Source organism: Barbatula barbatula (genome assembly GCF_947034865.1).
Source record: "Barbatula barbatula genome assembly, chromosome: 15".
In the NCBI taxonomy this organism is placed as follows: Eukaryota; Metazoa; Chordata; class Actinopteri; order Cypriniformes; family Nemacheilidae; genus Barbatula; species Barbatula barbatula.
In genome coordinates, this window is record NC_136778.1 from 21562624 (window position 1) to 21585211 (window position 22588).

The 22588-nt window shown below is 38.6% G+C and overlaps 1 protein-coding gene across 1 annotated transcript in view; it reads left to right on the forward strand.

The window, feature by feature from the left end:
* Positions 1–22415, forward strand: part of enpp1 (ectonucleotide pyrophosphatase/phosphodiesterase 1) — a 26487-nt gene extending 4072 nt beyond the window's left edge. The window contains exons 4-25 of the mRNA XM_079475311.1: positions 1333–1458; positions 5073–5133; positions 6640–6737; positions 7130–7209; positions 7821–7940; positions 9260–9369; positions 10021–10086; positions 10200–10272; positions 10549–10657; positions 10812–10943; positions 11049–11080; positions 11347–11474; positions 11685–11754; positions 14269–14356; positions 14515–14699; positions 15362–15401; positions 15515–15669; positions 17811–17937; positions 18072–18146; positions 20202–20334; positions 20855–20999; positions 21081–22415. Of these exons, the coding sequence (XP_079331437.1) occupies positions 1333–1458; positions 5073–5133; positions 6640–6737; positions 7130–7209; positions 7821–7940; positions 9260–9369; positions 10021–10086; positions 10200–10272; positions 10549–10657; positions 10812–10943; positions 11049–11080; positions 11347–11474; positions 11685–11754; positions 14269–14356; positions 14515–14699; positions 15362–15401; positions 15515–15669; positions 17811–17937; positions 18072–18146; positions 20202–20334; positions 20855–20999; positions 21081–21233 (2306 nt within the window). The 3' untranslated portion in view covers positions 21234–22415. The remainder of the gene's footprint in view (positions 1–1332; positions 1459–5072; positions 5134–6639; positions 6738–7129; positions 7210–7820; positions 7941–9259; positions 9370–10020; positions 10087–10199; positions 10273–10548; positions 10658–10811; positions 10944–11048; positions 11081–11346; positions 11475–11684; positions 11755–14268; positions 14357–14514; positions 14700–15361; positions 15402–15514; positions 15670–17810; positions 17938–18071; positions 18147–20201; positions 20335–20854; positions 21000–21080) is intronic.
* The last annotated feature ends 173 nt before the right edge of the window (positions 22416–22588 follow it).

Genomic DNA, 22588 nt, shown 5'->3' on the forward strand with positions numbered 1-22588 from the left:
CCTAGGGCCCCCATTGTATTCAACAATATTCAAAGGCCCCCCTCACACTCACAAAAACTCAATAAAGTATTTTAGAGCTTAACACTGACTAGAAAAACATTATTCATATTAAAAATGGCAAAATACTATGACAAAAGTTTCTTTTTTAGTAAAAAAACCTGATTTCGTCTTATTTTCAATTATTAGTCATTCTGAGTCCCCCCCCGAAAGTCAGCCGACCCCCCTGTTGAGAACCTGCTGTAAGGTTTTCATGTTTATACATGTGTTAAAAGATTAAACATTCTATCATTAAATGGATACTTCACCCAAAATGAAAATTCTGTCATCATTTATTCACCTTCGAGATGTTCCAAATCTGTATACAATTCTTTGTTCTGGAGAACACAGAGAAATATTTTTGGAAGACAGATTTTGCCCCCCATTGACTCCCATAATGTTTTTCGAGTCAGTGTTAATACCCGGCGGCCATATTACCCCGTTTGCCCACTGAAGCTAAACAGGGCTAAGCCTGGTCAGTACCTGGATGAGGGACCTCCTGGGAAAGCTAGGTTGCTGTTGGAAGAGGTGTTAGCGAGGCCAGCAGGGGTTGCTCACCCTGTGGTCTGTGTGGGTCCTAATGCCCCAGTATAGTGATGGGTACACTATACTGACAAAAGCGCCGTCCTTCGGAACTACCTGTGGTCATTACAAATCCCCTGGCTCGTCTCGTAGAAGAGTAGGGTTGTAACCCCGGTGTCCTAGCCAGATTCCCTCCACTGGCCCTTGTCAATCATGGCCTCCTAATAATCCTCACCGTCTGAATTGGCTCTATCTCTCTCTCCACCTATAGCTGGTGTGTGGTGAGTGCACTGGTGCCGTTGTACGGTGGCTGCCGTCGCATCATCCAAGTGGATGCTGCACACTGGTGGTGGGTGAGGAGAGACCCCCTCATATGATTGTAAAGCACTTTGGGTGTACACAATAAAGTGCTATATTAATTCCTCATTCATTCATTTATTCATAGTAGGAAAACATATAATGGTTGTCAGAAGTGCCCCAGAACAGTTTGCTGTCCTACATTCTTCAAAATATCTTCTTTTGTGTTCATGAAAACAAAGACATTTATAAAGATTTGAAAGGTGATTCAATGATGACAGAATTTTCAATTTGGGTAAAGTATTCCCTTGAAGTGTCATTAAACTGAAAAACTGAAGTCTTATACATCTGGAGATGGGTTGATGGATGAGCATGAGCTTACTTTCACTTCTGTTTGTTGAGGTGGGATATCAGGTTAGAAAGGTCCTTTTGTCTTTGCCATTCTCTGTTTCACCAGACACCGTTCTGATTTTCCAGCTAAACTCTGGACTTGTTCTAAATTTCGTTGTGGTGAGAAGCGTCTGCCGAACAGCCTCTGCTCTTGCTCTGCTGACTGTGGGAACACGGGCGACTGCTGTTTCAACTACAAGAGCACGTGTGAAGGTAAACAACATGCTTTGTTCTGCATTCTCATCAAGTTCGAAGGAAACCCCTAGGGATAGGGATTTGACTGAACATCTGGTTTATTTTTGGAAGTCGACGCCTTCGTTGTTTTAATAGCGACACACATGCTATGCATCAAAATGTGACTAAGATGCACAGGCCAACCGTGTTTTATACGGTAGTGTTGACGAACGGGCCACAATTCTTGCGAGCCGCTCTTAAACAAACCCCAGAGGAAACTATGTGACAGAGACATGACAACACATGCAGCATGAATCTGGCAGAGATACACCGTGACGTTCAGTCATGTGTGTCCACCAGCGAAAATCACAGCAAGAGCCACTGATACCATGTCATTACATTTACAAAATAAGAGATCAATCATATTCTTGATTCATGTTCTTTAGTTTAATAGTAGAGCTTTACATTACCAGTGTATCTTAAAGTATAACTTGAATCCACCATAAGTGGCTTTGGAGAAAAGTGTCTGCTAATTGTCTAAATAAAGAAATAATAGTAATAGCTCTGAGTAGGTATATACCAGTTGAACGACTAGCGCCACCGTGACAGTGTTTTTTCTTCTGAAACGGAGCGAGATAAGCAGTTAAGTTCACTCAGGGTGTTCTCGTGGGCAGTTGTTCTTTCAAATATTTTCACGAACATTCGGCTGTTTCTAGTCACCGTTTGGTTTTGTTTGCATGGATTCACTAGTAGCGACATCCAGCACAGCTGCGGAAGAATTAAGAGAGCGTTCCAAATGTAAATTTTCATCATTTCTAGTTGTATTGTATTTCAGTCCAGTGTCTGTTGAATTTCTACAAAACCAAACCTCAGGAGCGTCATCCAACAGCAATGTGAAAGATAAAAATATAGATTTCCTTTCTGTCAGTCTCTCGAAATTGTGTCGACAGAATGCGGTTTGAACTTGAGATCATCTCTGATTGTACTTTTAAAAGGCCAATGAACTTGGCGAATGGTATGACATGCCATTCTTCGGCCTGTCCATGCAGCTATAAAAGGAAGATGGCATGCCCATTCATTCACTGTAACAAGGTTCAATAAAAGGAAGGAAGGAGACGGGAACCGGTGAACATAAAATAACTTTTAATTAACAAAAATCTAACTTAAATAAAAAAAGTCCCGCCTACCTCGCTACATTCACCTTTTGTTCTTCGGAAACAGCGAGGCATACGAATTCTATTCCGAGCGCTTCATCTCCTGCCGGACCTATGACGTGGAGCAGCGGACTCGTCCTATTCTCTGTGCGTCTTCCCCTTGGCGTTTCGGCAGTGACCTATGTGTCTAAAAAAGCTTATTTCTCACAGCGTGCATTGTCTGTTGACATGTCTCGCCGTTGTGACCTTGGATGCGGCTGCCTCGTCCTCGAACCTGACGGGCACGATACCTGCATCACATGTTTGGGCTGCCAGTATGTTGAAGTAGCGTTCATTGATACAGCACACCCGAATTGCGAGCATATGTCGATCAAGGTGTTGTTGGCTGTGTTCTTTCTGGACACGGCCACAACATTGTCTGCTTCCCGTTCCAACATAGCTGCTAAGCCGTCCGCAGTGGTGATTGTGATGTGGGCACTCCCATGCACGTTAACCCGAGATGTCAGCCATGCTTGCGCCGCAACGCCTTCCCCGAAATTGCCTAGAGTTGCTGGCCGCTTGGCTTGCTCTGAAGAGGTTCCTTCACCTCACTCCACCAGGGGTGTAACCTTCCCTTGGGTACTGGCTCTGGGCACCTCTCTGGCAGACATTTGCAGAGCTGCGAGTTGGGCTTTGCGAGATTCTACAACCTTCATGTAGAGCCTTTGTTTGCCCGCGTCTAGCATGGACCGGCGGTCAGATGGACGTACGTCTGCAAAATGCCTTCTCCCCTTCATCAAGCAAGTCATTGCTCTATTCCAGCTTCCCTACGCCCCCATCGGGCAAAGTACAGGCATCCCATCCATCACTGAGCTGCCCGTATAAACAAGCCCAGGAAAGTTAGAGTTATCCATCACAAGGTGAAACCCTATACCTGAGCTAGTGCTCCACACGTTGTGACTCCCCCCTTGGGCAGGATGTGGCAACATTTGAAACGTTAATAAGTAATAAAGGTGCGGTTCCCCGGGTTCCCTTTTTTCAAACTTTAGTTAGTGTGTAATGTTGCTGTTAGAGCATAAACAATACCTGCAAAATGATAAAGCTCAAAGTTAAAATCTGACTGAGCTACGTACTTAATTACTTCAATTTTTATCACAGTGTTACAGCTACTAACAAGAATTTAGCTATACACATACTAAAGTAACTAATAGTAGGAATATAGTCTATAGTAGGAATAGTAGGAAAAACATGTCTAACAAAACTTGACGTTTGCACACGCGCTAGCAGACCCCCGTTACACTTCTCAGTTCTGATCGATCTTCATGTTTTTAACTAATGAAGTGAAGCTGACGCCAAATACTGTTATTGCTAAAAGCTAAAGCTTATGAATACTCCATACGGGTACTGACAGGCCAATCATAACAGCCTAAGAAGCAGAAGCTCGCTGATATGGTATGGGCGGGACATCTTACGACACGCTGTAAGCGGGGAACCAATCACGACAGACTGGTTCAGCGTCACCAATCGGAGCGTTTCGGAAGGAGGAACTTTATACAAACCGCTAAATATCAGATCATTTGTGAGAAGAGGGACAGCGGGGAAGAACAGACTTGGAATATGAGAAATTGAAAGCGTTTTTGTAGAAACATGAACTTCCTTTTCGAAAACAGCCAAAGAACGGCACCTTTAAAATGCGCTTGACAACTTTGACAAGACAATATTGAATCATTTAAAAATACACACAAATAGACTTTTTCTGCCCTTTTTCAACTGTTTTAATCTTCCATCGGATGACATTAAAAATACATTACACTGTCCCCTGGAGTCTTTGTATAATTTAATTTATACATGAAGTGCTGTGACACTACATTGAGCTAATGGTTTTTGTTTTGAGTATTTAACTTCGTGTTAATCGTACTGGATTTTACTGCTTTAGGAATTGTTTGAAAGGCTGTGAGGAAATGAAGACCGAGTTTTCATGTTTGGCCTATCTGTCCCTTTAAGTATTTCTGGAGAAACAGGATGAAGAATAACACCGGAAAAGCAGATGTTGGCTGTGTCTGTTTACAATTAGCCGTCTTCTGCTTTTAAAAGCCTATCTGCTGGAACACAGGCGTGTCGCAGGCTTGATTAACACGTGGCCTGGATAATATCTCTGATCCACGTTTACATTAGATGACTGGATCATGTCTTACTCAGAGAGACATAATGGAGTCCTCAGAAAGCATCAACTTTGACTCGGATGCAACCGTACGACTTTCTTTCATCTGCAGAACACAAAAGAAGATATTTTAAACAATGTTTCTAACCAAACATCACTGAACCCCACTGACTTCCAGTGTATGAACATAAAACCACTGAGACGTTTCTCAAAATATGTTCCACAGAAGAGTCATATACAAGTTTAGATGGTTCATCCCACTTTCATTTCTCTTTTTTAACTGTTTAGTTGGTACAAACAAACACACCTGGACGGAGTTTCACATGACATTCTTTGTCTTCCTTTTTTTGTTCTGGCAGGTGAAGAGACGTGGCTCGATGGAGACTGTGAGGACATCCGAGCTCCTCAATGTCCCGCAGGGTAACAAACTCTTTTCTTGTTTAGAGATGAGACGTTGTGTGGCAGGCCTGTGTTATTGCCAGCGCTGTGACCCGGCAATTTGCAAGTCCATCTACAGTAATGAGTCTTTGTGGGTTTTCCAAGATATACAGCATGTGTGGGAAACTCGAGGGATAAAAGAAGTTTTGTTGAGAAGGAAAACAACTTATGACATTTGCAAAACTAGCGGTTTGACTTTTTTCTGATAAAACCTGATGATAAAACCCTGTATGATTCGAGAAATGTCTAAGGATATCTGACCGTTGCAACACTGCAAGAAATGACTTTCGTGCTTAGTATTTTTGTCTTGTTTTCCAGTACAAATGTCTGAAAATTCTTGAATCAAGATGCATTTTCTTGATGAGCAAATAAGTCTTGTTTTTAGACAAAAAAAAATGAAATTTCAGTGAATTCGTCAAAAAATCTGCAAGTGGGGTCAGAACAGAATCTTGAATATAGTGACTAAGAAAAATTTAAACCTTAATGCAAGATTCATTTTTCTTATTGGCAGATTTGTTTTGCTTGCTTGCTGTAAGCACAAATTCACTGAACTTTTCAATTTTGTGTCTAAAAACAAGACGGGTCATGCGTCTAGATTCGAGATTCAAGAATTTTGAGACATTTGTACCGGAAAACAAGACGAAAATACTAAGTAAAAAATCTTTTTTTGCATTGAATCCCCCCTCCATTTCTGGCTTTAAAACATGAACTTTTGGATCCCAGTGTATATACACAGTTTCAGTAAAATCCCTTTCAATGCACGTAGAAGGTATTAGGCATGTATGTGTTTATGTCTGAGTAAATGGACGGTGTGGTCAGCGTTGTCTTTTCCATTCGCGCTAATATAAACTATATAATAGCTAATACAAATAGTGCTTTTCACTTGCATAAACATGAATAATCAACCTAATGAGCCTTGTGTTTCCGTTGGAACTGTTTTCGCAGCCTTTTTAAATTCATTGCGCCACAACAACATTTGTTTCACGTCTTAGAATTCTGCAAACCATTTAAAGCATGAAAACACGATGTCTAAGAAAATGACACGGAGGGCTTGTGCAATATAGTTTAGCCCTTAGCCGTTCTATTCGCATTGAAACATTGATAATATTTCAACTTTTTAATAGTGTGACAATACATTAGGCAAATGCTTCGTGGGAAATTCCGTTCTGTATTTTTAATGGCACAATCTTTCATGTGAAGAATGATAATGTAAATGCTTAAGGATGGCTGGCTCTTGTGTGGGAGTAGAAAAGGAAAAATACTGAAATCATTTCACTTCATGGTGATGATATTACGAAGCAAAACATCTTAACACAAAAACAAACTATACAGAGAGGAACAATGTGCCGAGTTAAGCAATAAACTCTGATGATTCAATGACATGTTTTTTTCATTTGAAATGTTTTTTGCATGAGTGACTGATGTTAAAGGAGAATCTGCACATGCTATAAATAGCTGACATTTAAAACCACAACTTTCTTTCCTCAGATTTTCCAAACCACTGCTTATCCTGTTGTCTCTGGATGGATTCAGGGCGGGATACATGGACGCTTACAGCGACTTACTACCCGTCATCAACAAACTCAGTATGTCATACTGTAACTCCTTTACTGTTTTGTTTCACACAATGTATTTTTGAAATGCTGTAAAAATGGCAAGTTACAGATTTGGACTGGAAATGTATTTCGTTACTTTAAGTCAGTGTTATTTTAAGATTTTCCCAGCTGCCGGAATATTGCAGTTGTTCTTTTCGTTTTGTTTTTTTCACAGATATTGTAGAACAAAAAGTCAAAGTCTCTTCTAATAATATTGATCACATGTTTTTCTTATTCAGAGATCCAACATTCGGAAACACAGTACACGCTAACACAGTGTTATGCTTCACGCATCATTTTTTTTAAATATACCTCTTTCCCTTTTTGTATTGCAGTAAAATATTGTGTTTCCTTGTCGACGTAACGTCATCTTGTTTCCTCAGAGAAATGTGGGACGTCTCCACCATATATGCGACCTGCTTATCCAACCAAGACCTTCCCAAATCATTACACCATTGTGACAGTAAGTGAAGGACATTCATCCACTATCTGACATGTCAGCATGTAATGAAAATAATGTCAACATTAAATTAAATAGCTTTTGGGAATAAGGAAAATTGTCATAGAAATGCCAAGTCAGCTTTATTTATATTGCGCTTGTATTTACAATTTGCATTGTTACAAAGCAGCTGTACAAGAAAACATTGACTATAAGCAAAACATATAAGGTTATGCAAGTCAAAACACAGATCAAATATCAGACAGACTATAAATTCCTATATGCAGTGTTAATTAAATAAGACTATAATATTCTAGCAGCCCCCCCCGGCCAGGCAAACAGTGCAGAACAGTATGCAAACGGTGGAGAGGAACCCAAAACTCCATTGGAGGAGAAAAAAAACCTCAGAGGGAAAACAGGCCTAACCAGGGGATTCCAGTTCGAATTGCCACTTTAAATACTCAACTTTTTCGTTGACAGTCCAAATTATTTAGTTGTGTTACACATCTGTTAGCAGAGCTCTGATCCCACAGAGTTTCTTTTCCTCAAGATTCATGCGTTATCAACCAACTGTTTCCACATGAATAAACGGAAGTGTGCAGCTTTTGACGTGTCAAATTGTTTTTTTTTTAAAGGGTCTTTATCCAGAATCTCATGGAATCGTGGACAACAAAATGTATGATGTGACTCGCAATGCCTACTTCAGTTTGAGAGTGGACGAGAAATTCAATCCATCATGGTATCAAGGTGAACCAGTGAGTACATGCTTATTTATACATATATACATATATACACCTCTGGTCAAATATAAGAGAGCATTCCAATTCTTCATTAAATCAGCATTTCTAGATGTATTGTGGTCCATTTCAGTCCAGTGTATGTTGAATATCAAAATGAAACCTCGGGAGTGTCATGAAGTCATCCAACAGCAATGTGAAATACTGACAGCATGACAAGATCCGTGAAAACTGTGAGAAAAATCCAGATCATCACATAAAAAGTTAAATGAACCTGAACTTGTTTTCTTTGCAGTATTTGAGGTCTGAAAAAGTACAAAGCATCTTGTTCAGTTTTTTTCTATCTGTTTCTCCCGTTTTCATTTTCTGCAAATAAATGTAAATAGAAACAATATTTTTATTTAAAATTTGACCATTTTACCAAAACACAGACGACAGACCATGAATAGTAAATTATCTTCATTTTTTACAGATGCAAGAAAAACAAGAGATCGCTATAAATTATTTAACTACCTAGTTTCATTCTGTGAATAAGTGGCAACATTTCTCTCAGATACTAAATGACGATACTTTGCAAAATACTGTAAACTGGACGAACTGTTTAAAAATAGGCCACCGTATGTTTGCAGATCTTTAAAACTGCAAAGAACTCATGTCTACTAAACAACGCAATACTAATATTTTTACTTGTCTTAGTTTTATCATCATCTTTATCTGAGTACCGTTATATGGGGATTAAAGGATTTGTTTAGTCAGCTTTATTTATATTTACATTTAGTCATTTAGCAGACGCTTTTATCCAAAGCGACTTACAGATGAGGAAACATTGGAAGCAATTATAACAATTATATAGCGCTTTTTACAATTTCCATTGTTACAAAGAAGCTGTACAAGAAAACATTGACTATAAGTAAAACATAAAAGGTTATGCAAGTCAAAACACAAGTCAAATATCAGACACACAATAAATTCCTATATGCAGTGTTCATTAAGTCTTGATCTTAAAAATGTTGACATTAGATTACAGCGACTGGATTTGCGGTTGCTGACTCTAAGCTTTCTTCTTTGACCGTGTTGCGCTAACAGTTGTTCCTTGAAAAGATATGGGAAGCTGGATTTAGTCATCAAGTTCCTTACCGGAATACAATATGCACTTGACTGCCGTGAAAGTGATGTCTCATAGACTATTGCCAAAGCGACTTGTGGTTTTATTGTGTAAATTTCGTAAGGGCGTTTCTTCCGTGGCACTGTTGGCGGTCACTTATCTCTTTTCTGCAGGGCATCTTTTGTCTCGTTGGCAGGTATACTCAATGCATTTTTCCTGCGATTGTCTGCAGATTTGGCTCACGGCCATGAAACACAAACTTAAAACCGCCACCTTCTTCTGGCCGGGATCTGATGTGCAAGTCAATGGAAAATACCCAGATTACTGGATGATGTATAACAGGTGAGTGTTTACACCAAAACATGGATCGTCATTGATATCCACTGGATTTCAATAGAACAAAACAAGCAGTAAGTCACAACACTTTTTAAATAATTTTACCCCTAAATGGAAGTTCCTTCATCAGTTACTCACCCTCATGTCATGACAAACCTGCATGTGAAACTGCACGTTGGTAACCACACAACATTGGTCCCCATTGACTTTCACTGTATGGACACAAAACCACTATCACATTTCTTAAAATATCTTCTTTTGGGTTCCGCTGAAGAAAGACTCGCATACAGATTTTGAATGACATGAGAGTGAATAAATGATGACAGAATTTTAAGTGTACCGTCTCTTTAAGTACCAGGTTAGAATTGGATGTTTGGTGTAAGCCGCAAAAAAACATGTCATTTTTAATTAAATTAATTAAATCCCATTCGCTTCAAAAGTCAGTTGCACTTAAATTATTGACTAAATCTAGTTGTATTTAACCAGTTCTCTATATAATTTAAGTTCAACTGACTCATAAAGCTCATTTGATTTGACTTCATACGAAAATGGAATGAAGTTTAGTGTACACAATAAAAGATGTTTAACTATCATAAAATGAGATTTTCCTCTTCCAGTCTCATACAATGAGCAAATATTTTGTTTCGTTTCTTTTAGGAGCATTTTATTTGACAACAGGGTGGCAAAGATATTTGATTGGTTGAATTTGCCTGAAGAACAGAGGTAATTCTATTTCATTATTTTTAACCATCATCTGTTGTTTTGATAATTTGTATTCTTTTCAATCTCAATGTCTGTGCGATGTGAAGGAAAAAACATTGAATGTTTTCTTTTAGGCCGGAATTGTACACATTATACATGGAAGAACCTGATTCTGCTGGACATCAGTTTGGACCAATGAGTAGCCAGGTAAAGCCGGATCACGTGTGGATTTTTAAAATGTTTTATTACCCCAAAAATCTTAATTCTGCCATCATCCATTCATTCTTTTGAAGCCTGTATGTGATTTTTTCGTAATTGGACGCTAAGGAAGATATATTGAGAAATGTGCTTTTGTGTTCATACAATGGAAGTCAATGGAGTTCAGTGTTGTCTGGCTACCAACGTTGTTTAAAATACCTTGTGTTGAAGAAAGAAAGCACGTGTTGTCATTCACAACGGCGACGTCACATCTGTACGTTGCAGGTTATTCAAGCTTTATTGAATGTTGATAAAACGATTGGTCTGTTGATGGAGGGTCTCAAACAGAGACAGCTGCACAGATGTGTCAATGTGATTCTGCTGTCTGATCACGGTGAGCACTGCCCCTTTTCTTTATAACTTCATGCTGTATATTAATATGAAATATAATGTCCGGTATTCCATACTGAACGTGTCAATGATGCGCTTCCGTTAAATCACTGATGTTTGAATAACATAATAAGAGAAGGAGCATTTTAAACACGCAGGCATGGAGGAAGCGTCGTGTGATAAAGCCGAGTACGTCTCCAAATATCTGACAAACGTCGATGACATCACCGTCATCCAGGGCCCTGCGGCACGGGTCCGTCCGAAACGTCTGCCTGATGAATTCTTCTCCTGCAAGTCTTTCCTGAATGATTAATGCATATCATACATTAATAAAAGTTCATCTCTGCGATGATGTTTAAATGTAAACCTCTTCTGTTCCTGTGTTCATCATGCAGTCGATTATGAAGGTCTGGTGAAAAACCTCTCGGTATGAACGTCACATTCTGTTTACATACTTAAGCTGGCTTTCCCGATTCAGTTTCGATTCGTCCTTGTAAGATCATCAAACATTTATTCGATTCTATCGTTCACATAACAAACTTGAATGAAGTAGGTTTATCAGTAGGTTATGTGGTCAACTAATGTTCTGCTGTCTGTTTCGGGAAACACAGCTCTGTAGTCTTTCTTCTCAGATTGTTCTCATTGCGTTTCTCAATCTTTTTCTCATTATTTCTTGCTTTTTTTCCTTCCAAGTGTCGGATATTGAATCAGCCAATGAGACCGTATCTGAAGGAGCACCTGCCCAAGCGCTTTCATTTTGCCAAACACGTTCGTATAGAGCGAGCTCATCTGTACATGCAGCCGCAGTGGCAGGCGGCGCTGTAAGTGTTTCATTCACAATATTTCACACCTGAATCAAAAGGTGACGTAGTTTTAACCGTTAACATGATTGTATTCATGTGTTTAAAAGACCGTGTTTGTTTTACTAACCTTACACGCTTAGATGCACAGGGATCAGTTTGTGTCTTTTAAATTAGCACTTGGTATTTCCAGTAGCAAACTGCGTTTTTCTACTACTTTTTGTTTTTCAGGAAACGCAGTGAACTTAAATACTGCAGTGGGGGCTTCCATGGATCTGATAATGTGTTTAAGAACATGCAGGTTAGTTGCATCATAGATGGAAATAGATTCATTTAAAACACAAGGTAAATCCACACGTGTGTCCAAAATTCACCATTGGCTAGTAAACTATTATGGATGTATCACTGATGCTTAATACAAGTTCAAATTAGTTCGTGAAAATTACGGCTGTTCAACGGTTAGTCGCATCCAACCTAAAGGTTTGCGTTTACATAATATATCTCTGTGTACTGTGCATATTTATTTTGTATTTATAAACACACACACAGTATAAATATTGAGGAAATATATGCATGTGGGCAATTCCGTGAAAATGATCAGTTTTAACTGAAGGTTTTTACTATACAGCACCTAAAGCTTAACATTTGGTGGTTCGGAGGTCGGTTTTATTTCTGCATTTGTTGGGTATCATCGCTTAAAGTTTGCCCATTTTAACTCACAGTTAATGTTTATTTCCCTTTTTTCAAATAGAAAACCTGTGCATAGACTGATATTTGTCTGATGTTTAAACTCTATCAACAAGGGTTAAGTCAAATACAAACAGATTCTCTGATCGTTTTTATGTCACGTCCATAATGCTGGAATTGCCCATGGATATACTAATATATCGTTTGAATTATATATAAACATGTATTTATCTTAAATATGTGTATGTCAGGGTATGTGTTTATAAATACAAAACAAATGTGCACACAGCATACTATACAAAAGTGACACAGTATGATGAACATCATCCTTTTTCTTGAGGTCTTCATGGAGGGCGGCATTACAGCAGGTGACGTATATTCTGCTCTTTGACATTATGCCGTTTTAAATGACACAAAAGTATTACAATGTCCGTTTAAAAGCTTTTAAGATCATTTGGTAATGGGATCAAGTGGCGAACCAGAAGTCTAAAGCATAAGCCCTACGCGCATCCGCAAGGCGTTATGGGTAATTTTGTGCTTTGTGAAAGAGGTGGATATAAGAAAAGATTCTTTGTGAAGCACAGTAGTAGTCGTTTTTTTATTTTTATTAATAATTATGTTATTAGAAACAGGATCTTCAGTACAAATGGGTGTCAGAATTGCAGTATCTGTTTCTCACAACCTGACTTTAACCCGGTCAACATCAGCCCTGAGCCACAAAATAGGGGATTATCCTCAAAATTCTGTTTAATATTTGTTGATCTGTCATAGCTGCCAAAGTTCATTCCCGATCTGGTCAAAACTCAGTTTGACATTTCATCTCTGCTCGAACCTGTATTTAGGAATATAATGAGCTTTAAAGAGCGAGTCATTCGTTTGGGCATAAAGTGAATTCATATTAAAGGCTTTGGGTTCATTTCCCAGAAACCGTGAAAAATCCAGACGTGGCCTTCATGTGAACTTTTATCGGATTCACACTAAGAGAAAAGTTCCTGTAAAGCTCCGTCTGGACTCTTTATTTATGTCTGTGTGACGTCTGCAGCGTTACTCCTTACGTCTGTGTTTATGTGGTTGTCTAAAGCAGCCAGAAGGCTCACAAATACTTCTCATAGAAAATCTAGAGAGGCATCAATGTTAGTGACTTGAGGAAAATGACATACATTTAAACAAAACGGACAGCAATAACCTTACATTTAACATTTGAACAGTGATGGTGTCTTAAGCTCTCAGACTCAAAGGTTCTGTGTTTTCAGTCAGATGAGAGTCGAATGTGATTGTATGTGACTACAAACATCATCTGTATTATGTGCTGTGATTTATATTTAACTGCACTCTGTGTTTTTGGAGCTCTTCTGGGCAATTTATGGGGAGTTAACCGCACCGCTCAATCATGTTTGGGAGGCGGGGTGTGTCTGCATCATCATCAGAGAGGACCAGTAGGAATATTGTCCTGAACCCAGTTATTAAAGGGCTTCACCAAAATCTTTTATCATGGTGTTTCAGCCTGCATAAAATCCCCATCTTAAATCACTTAAAACTGACATAAAAACGTCTGTTTGAATTTGTATACACAGTATATATTTAAACATGTGCTTGAATTAAGGAGTGGCTGGTGGATCCGGGACCCCATTAGGTGCCCCCTTTAAGGATTTTTTTTCATAATAGTAATAATTACAAATCTAAAATTTGTGCACATAAGATATGGTAAATATTGTTAATGAATTTTGATGAATAATGAATAAGTCTGTTACTTGTTTGACAAACATTTGTGACTAAAAACAGTTTATTTTATAGTGTATTTGATGTACATGTACTGCACAAAAACATTAGATGTTTCAACAGAAATGTTTTCAAGATGTTTGTTGTCGTCCTGTTGCCTTAGAAGTAAATATCAGTACAGACTTACAAAGATTCTTCAGCATTAACTGTAAGAATCAAGTGAGATTTTGGTGTCGCGCTGAATACATCAGAGCTGTGGCAACATCCCTAAGATGCTTGGAGGCACTTTTGCAAGATATTTTGAATGACTTCAAATGGTTCTAGAAACCACCAGATAGTTATGATGTTTGCAAATGCCAAGTGTAATTTAAGTGTTTATTAAAATGATGATTCATTTCCATGTTTGCAGACTATTTTTATTGGATATGGACCCTCACTGAACTATAAGACAACTGTGGCTCCCTTTGAGAACATTGAAGTTTATAATCTCCTATGCGGTAAGTTCAGTGACGTGTGATAACGGTTTGATAAGATGTAGGATTTCTCACCCGACTCCTGAGTAATGAAGACTATATACACCAGATGATGTATTTTTTTATCCGATGGCCTGCTTTAATGCCGTAGCTTTAACTCTTTATCTCTTGTCTCTGTTTAGACTTATTAGGTATTCCTCCCGCACCCAATAACGGCACGCATGGCAGTTTAAACCATCTGCTGAAGAACCCGCCGCACCGGCCGGTGTACCCCGCAGAGCGTTCGGCTCCAGCGACGTGTTCCCCTGGCAGCGGGTCCGTTCTCGACCCCCGCGGCTGCACATGTGACTCTCTCACCGAGGCAGAGGTTGGCATCATTTGTCATGTCGTGACATCACCATGTTTTAATCCAAGCACTACAATACAAAAATGCGTTGCAGGGCTGTTTCGTTGGTTTTCCAAATCTCAAGTTCATGAGCAAATTCAAAACCGTGCAACATAAAAGAACATACCACCTGAAAAATGGATTGATTTTATTTTCTCCAAAACTAAACGTGGACATTTCGTACGAAGTCTCATGACTTCACTGCTTAATATGGTGTAAAGCTGGTTCTCTTGAACTGCCTGTTATTAGATGATAAAGATACTTGGTTTTGGTTACACCCAAGGTTTCCTCCCTACTCGTGAGGTTCTCCTTTCCATTGTTGGGTGTTAAATGAGGATATACTGTATTAGAGGAATATTTCATCCAGAAATGTAATTATGTTATAATTTATTTCCCCATGTCATTCGTGTTCCACAAAAGAAAAAGTCATACAGGACTGAATTATCCCTTTAACATTGCTTGCGTCATTTGTTGGCATGTTGTTATCTATCCAGCGTAATTTAAAGTTTCCAAGTGTTTGTGTCCAAATATTTTTTGTTGGCACTGTATTTTTAACCATTATATGATTACAGTATATTGTTTTGCATAAAGTTCTTTTGTGTCTTATTTTTAATACAGTGTTACATTTGTCTGATGTGTTTTAGGTGAACCGTCTCAACCAGCGTCTCATCGACACACATTCCAGTGAGTTGAACTGTTTGTCAGGAATAACGAAAAAAAGATTTCTTTGTTGAGAAAACTGTAAAGTTATAAGTACAAATATGTATCAAGCTTCTAAGAAAGTGACTTCTGTTCAGGTTCTAGTGTGAAAGGTGTTCATTTGCCGTTTGGTGTCCCGCGGGTTCTTCAGGAGGGTTCAGATTACTGTATCCTCCAGCACACCTCATACATCACAGCGTACAGCAGAAACACTCTCATGCCTCTCTGGGTCTCATACTCGCTGAATGCAACGGTGAGACATGCTTATACATTAAATCGTCGGTTCGTATATCTTAATCTAAGGAGGTCTATAGGACATCTGTTTCTCACTCAAAGCTTTCATGTGGCTTTTGAAGTCTTGGGATGTAACTCCAGACAGAATGTTCATTTTACGTTAAACTGATCCTTTAAAGTCGTTTTATTGTCAGGTGTGGGAGGAAGTTTCACACAAGCGCTCATTCTAAACTGCCACTGTGTTCCCCAGCGGGAGGATTTCTTCAGTATTTTCCTATGATGTCCAGTGGGACGTGAGCTCTACCTCTGAACTCCACCTGTTTCCACAGAGTAAAAACCATTTCATACTGTCTGAGACCCTAAAATGAATACTTAAATTCAAGAATAACTTGAAACGAGAGAGATGCTGTCAGTCATTATATGTGCCGAACAAAGAGAGAATCCCAGATTCAGTGTCATCCAGATCTCAGAGCATTGCCCGGGCGGCTCTGAACTACATGCCTTGTTTTTGTGGTTTGCGTTGTTATATTTAGATTTATAACTATGCTATTTATGCTAGCCCAAATTTATCAGCCAACCAAAATAAAACATTTAAATGAAATGTTCTCTGCATTAGGGGTGGGAATCACAAGGTACCTCACGATACGATACGGATATTATCATAATGTGACGATGCTACGATAATCAATGTATTCATATCACAATATCTGGCTAACTATGAAAACAACATTTGTCTCTTTATTGAAGCTTTTTCAGTAGGTAAATAAATATATTACCAACAGGAGTAACATTTCAAGTAAATGTAACATTTTATGCTTCAATTAAAACCTTATCTTTGTAAACTGACACATTTAAAATGTTTATGCGGGCACATTTCTAAATTTAACAGCCACTTATTTAAACCTGGAAACAGCTTATTGTTAACCATTTGAGTACAGCAACTGATCTAAAAAATCTAAAAACATTAAAGTTCATTTACACATTTGCAAGGAGCATATATTTTTTTACATGCAATCCTAAACTTCTTTCTCAGACGTGTTTGTATACGTTTGCGTGCACCCATTGGAGCCATGATGTAATAATGCTTGGACATATATTTAGAGCGTCTAGTTTTATTAATGAATTAAAAGACAGATATTTGGCACAGCATATCGATTCTCGTATCGCACAGAGAAGGACGAGGATACATCGCCATATCGATATATTGTCACACCCCTACTCTGTACTGACTTCTAAAGCATATACTGCAAGCCACAGCTTCTGTTTTTGCAATCTTTTGAAAAAGACAAGCTTCGGTTGAGGTAACGTTATCCGGGCATGACATACAGAAAAGATAAGGATTGTTTGTTGAACTGGTGCTTCAATGATTCAGCATGAGACTATTATTTGAGCTGTAGTTGCCAAACCCTAGTTGCCAAGTTGTGGTGACGGAATTTTGCAGTTACTTGAAACGTCCGGAGACTGCAGTAGGGTGGCCATACGTCTGGATTTTGGCCGGACAGTGTGGATTTTAAGCCCCCTGTACGGCGTCCGGCGCAGCCTCAAGCCGGACACTCATGTGTCCTCCTTTTCGGAGTTGCGCTGAATCGGCCTTAAAAAACGCGCTCTAAAACCTTTATTGGGACGCAGCGGAGGTGGAGTCCACGTACTGGCTACGTCACATCATAACGTTAACATGCCGAAACGTCCGACATCATTTAGTCCGGAATGGACAAAAGACCAAGAAGTCATATCAAAAAGCAGTAGAGATGCTTTCCATGGATTTTGCACACTATGTTTCTGTGAAGTAGACGTTGGTATTAAAGGGAAAGCCGCCATTGACCGGCATGCCAGCACTGAAAAACAAAGTGCCTTGACTGACAGTGCAGCTGTTTCGGTTGTGCCTAGCGACATAAAAAAACGCTGCGTGCTGCTCTGTTTGAAAAGCCAACTGAAGACGCAGCGTTTTCAAGGCACTCTGTGCGATCGTCCACTAATAAAGCATAGTCATGGTTTAAAATAATCCCTGTCTGAGAAATCACCCCTTTACCGTATGTTCAGAGACGTGGCACTTAGCATTCATGAGTTTATTGGATCTCATGTGTGTTTGAGAACACACAAACACACTTTCTTCTGATGGCTGCTGTCTCTCTCTCTTTGTTGTCTGTGTGGTGAATAAAGGTCAGCGTGCAGACGCCGGTGAACACATGTGTGCGTGCTGATGTACGTTTGCAGGCCAGCGCCAGACCGTCCTGTTCCTCCTACAAGAACAATTCAACGCTGACCTTTGGCCTTCTGCATCCGCCAAGTGAGTTCAGTTCTACATCTTTTTTCTATGAGAATTGAGACTACAACTGTGACCTGGTGTTTTTCTGATGCAATGAAATAAAAAAAAGTGCCATGGGGATTTTCTCTCGTAATATTTTCCTCTCTCTCTGTCAGACTTGAGCCCCACAGGAACTGAGTCAGACTCTTTAATTACAAGCAATATGGTGCCAATGTTTCCTGCGTTCAGAGGTACACACATCTACAACACTACACCAACTGAACTCTCTTATTTCAGAAACAGCGTTATTGCAAAGGCAAGAATCTTCTTTGGTACTTGAAGCTGCAAGTGCAGAAGTACAAATACAACAGCATTATGTTTCATGATGTCATATGTTCTACGGCTACGTTTTGTATTTGTTTTGGGGAAAAGGAACGTGGTCTCCCACCGTGAGTTGTATATTTCAAAGGTCAATGAAAGCCAGTTGGATTGTCTGTCTAGTTCAGACCCATCATTTCCTCTGGGGCACTCCCTCCTTTCTTCTCTTTGATCACTGGTTCTACAATTTCAGAGAGTTCAATTTCTACTTGACTATTTCTGTTGCCGGCAGTAGCCTCGTGGGCCCCGTTTATCCAAAAATGGATGTAATGGCTCCTTTTTTGTCTCTCTCTCTCATCCCATAACACTTAGCATCCTCTCTTAACTCTGTTATCAAAAATAAAGCTTTAGATCTTAAAAAATAACCTTTATGTCTCCTTTAGAGCATTGTAAAATAAAACATTTGCTTATATTTATTCCCTATTAGTGGCACTATAGAGCAAAGATTTATTATTAGTATGCAGTCCACATGTCCTTATTTTTGGCTCAATCTGTACATTAAAGGATTACGAACTTTTACATGTCCACCAGAGGAAATTCAGAAAAAAATGTTTTTACATAACCGCATAAAATACAGATATAAATATGAACTTATTATTCAAATTCTAAAGAATGTTTTGTCATATGTGCAAATACAGTGTACAGGCAAAGTTAAAAACGAACTATTTCTTCACAAACTCAATACAATAAAATATACATTTGCTGCTAAATATAAAGATACAGAACAATAATGGCAAAGAATGGAATTACACAAAAATAGAATAGAAAATATGATTATTGGCCTGTTTCTGCACAGCGCTGTTAAAAAAAGATAAATGATGTCATTTCTGGTTGGTGATGTCATAAGGGTGGAATGAATTTTTTTTATTTCATGTTTTAAACGTCATAGAAAAATAAATCACTGTCTCAAGTTCTGCTGTAATATAATGAGAAGTATTATATAGAGCTGACTGGACCATGTTAACCAGCCTTTTCATCCAACCTTTCCTTATTTAAAACTTAATACACCTGTATTCATATTTATTTGTTTATTTGTTGTGTAATAACAATATACAGATACACATTTTTGTGATAACTTTGTAATTCAGTTACACACTTATAGATAGTATATATATATTACACTTATGGATAAATCGTAGTGAATCGTGTATAACGTTCATGTCCGGCTTTGTTTTTATGAAGTGACTGATGATCCTGTGGACTAAAGGATTGTATGTTTTGTATGTTTTAACTTCAGACTCTCTTCAGTTGTAATTTCAACACCTGCGTATGGTAAACGCTCTATTTATTCCGTGTTTAGATCAATGTAAACATTATCCATTACATTTCCATGACATCCATACATGAGATCATTTCATTTTACTGTAACCATGAATTTATATTATCTCTTACTCAAGTTTACAATTATTACATTAAACTGGTTATTTGCTTTACTGGCATGCGCATGTTTTGGAGACAGCAGGTTATGCCTCAAATCATTTTCACCAATTTGCAGAATGTAGCAAATAAAAAAAGACAAGCGTGAATAATCTTAAAACGTTCAGAAGGAATTATAGGGGACATTCTCCACCATAAACCGTTTCAATGGCAACAACATAAACCGACGTTGTGGCCCAAACTTAACTTCTGGTAGACCGCCGTAAAGATTCAAGAACTGTCGAGTAGTTTTAATCTTATTTAATATAATTAAAGCACAATAGAAAATGCATATGAATTACATTTAATGTGAAATAAATGGTCATATTATTGCTAAAAACAGTTCTCTTTGGGCCGATGAAACAGTCAATAATGGTGCTTATAACTTTACTTGAGATATCATTTAGTTTCATTGTATTGTCTTCTCGTGTCAAGTCATTCCACAATGTTTGCATTCATTCTCTCTCATAGCGTCACCGAGATGTCCTAACTGTTTATTGTTTTTGCGGCAGATATTTGGGATCACTTTCACAATCTTCTGCTGGTGAATCTTTCACGAGAGCTGAACGGGGTCAATGTCATGAGTGGACCCATATTCGATGTGGACTTCGATGGGATCTATGACTTCACAAACAAGAGAACACCGTAAGTTTTCAACATTTAACCCCTACTGATCTGCAAATGTATCAGTCGACCAGATTTAGTTTAGAGTTCACCTCTTTCTTCTGCAAAGATAGAACTGGTAGATAAGAAGATATTTCGAAGAATGTTGATAGCCAAACAACACCATTCCTTCCATTGTATAAACACTAAGACGTTTCTAAAAAAGTAAAAACTGTTTCACAAAAACATCAAAGGGTATACCTGATTCATGTCACAAGTCAAAATTGTGCATACATGACTTTTGATACTTTCACCAAAGTCCATTGGGCACACGTCATCCGACTTACTGCCCCCTGGTGGCCAAATGTGTTTGTTTTGTTAGTGCACACAGTACAACATTACACTTCTTCAGTATTCAGAGTGATACAACGTACAGATGGCAACTGTGAGGTCATGGGTTCGGATCCCAAGGGTTGACATGCTTATAAAGTCTAAAGCTTGAATCGTGTTACATTGTATTAAAGCAAAATGCATGAATGCAATGCACTTCCTCTCCTTTCAGAAATGGGCCGCCCATCCCTACACATTTCTTTGTGATTCTGACTAGCTGTAAGAACCTCGGGCTGCCTGTCCTCGGATGTGAAGGTCCGCTGGATGCTTCAGCTTTCCTTCTACCTCATCGACCTGATCACTCAGAAACATGTCACGTATGTAATCGCCTATAATACATCTCCCAGTAGATTTCTTTTTTCAATGTTCTCATGCGGTTTTATTATTTATTTCCACAGAACGGCACAGACTTTTCATGGGTCCAAGATTGGGTTCGGTTTCACGCGGCGAGAATCAGAGATGTGGAGCTTTTGACGGGCTTGAGCTTTTACCACGACAGGATTTCTGTTATCGAAACTTTACAGCTGAAGACTCTGCTCAAAACATTTTAGAGGCGTGTGAACCTTGAGCTCATTTTAATGTGTCTGCCGGTCATGAACAGAACAGATCATTACACTTCACCAGAATCTCTTTCATCTGCTGACATTTTGCCGTCTCTACTTTAAGATTTGGAGGGATCTTTTTATAAGTGGGGAAGTACCGGTTGGTGTAGAAACTGTTGCCCAATGGTTTTCTACACGCACATGTTAGTGATTTGTGGTTGATTCTGCTTTCAGCCAATTCCAGAACTCCAGGCCAAGAAATAAACTGCATCAGAATGTTCCTGCAAACAACAGGAAAGCCACATTCACCGCAGGAATCACACTTCGGCTGTCAATGCACAATGCTTTTTGTTTGTTTTTGGCCCTACAAAGAATCCAACAGATACTCTTGAAACGTCCGATCCATTTCCTAAATGATTTAATGAATGATAGTGGTATATTTGTTGCATTACAGAAATAAACCTTCTTTCATCATTTGTTCACCGTTACGTTCTTCAAAACCTGTAACTGACACTTTCGTGGAACACAAAAGAAGATATTTGGGGAAATTTTGTGTTCATACGATGGAAGGTTCAATGTTGTTTGGTTATCAACGTTCTTCAAAATACCTTCTGGTGTGTTCTCGTGAAGAATGAAAGTCATGCAAGTTTGAAATGACACGAGGATGAGTAAATGATGAACAAATGTTCATTTTGGGGCTAACCGAGCCTTTAATGGCAGAATATCATGTTCTCAGGTCAGTTTTGATATTAAGTTTTATTCGTTACTACATTTGTATTTGAGAAAAACCAACTGTACAGTGCCTTGTGTGTTTAAGAAGAAGGGGTTTTCGTTGATTGTCTTTTGGTTTATATTCTGGAGCAGTTTTCTCGTGGACCATATTATGATAAAGAATGATGAAGTATTTCACAGTTGTGTTGTGCTGCTTGTTACCTTGAAGTATCACTGTAGGCAGGAAAACTATTAATCTGCTTAACATGTATTATTGGAGTTATGTGTTGTGTTTGGGTTAATGGTTTGTCGTGCATTTATTTGCGTGTCAAAACCTGTAATCCATCTTGCTTACAATGAGTTGATATTACATTAAGAAAACAATAGAAACCCAACAGAAACCATTACAGAAATTCTGATGGTTTCCATTAGCTAAAATAAAATAAAATCACTTTTTCCATTAAAACCATCACAAAATGTATTTTTGTAGTTTTATTTGGGCATTATTCCAATAGAATTTAACATCCCACCAATTGAATCAATCACATGCAAGTAGAACCATTGCAGTTTCCATTAAAACCAATTTGAATCCCTTTTGATACCCTTAAAACCTTTATACCGTTTTATGGTTTCTATTGTTTTTTATTCAGCGG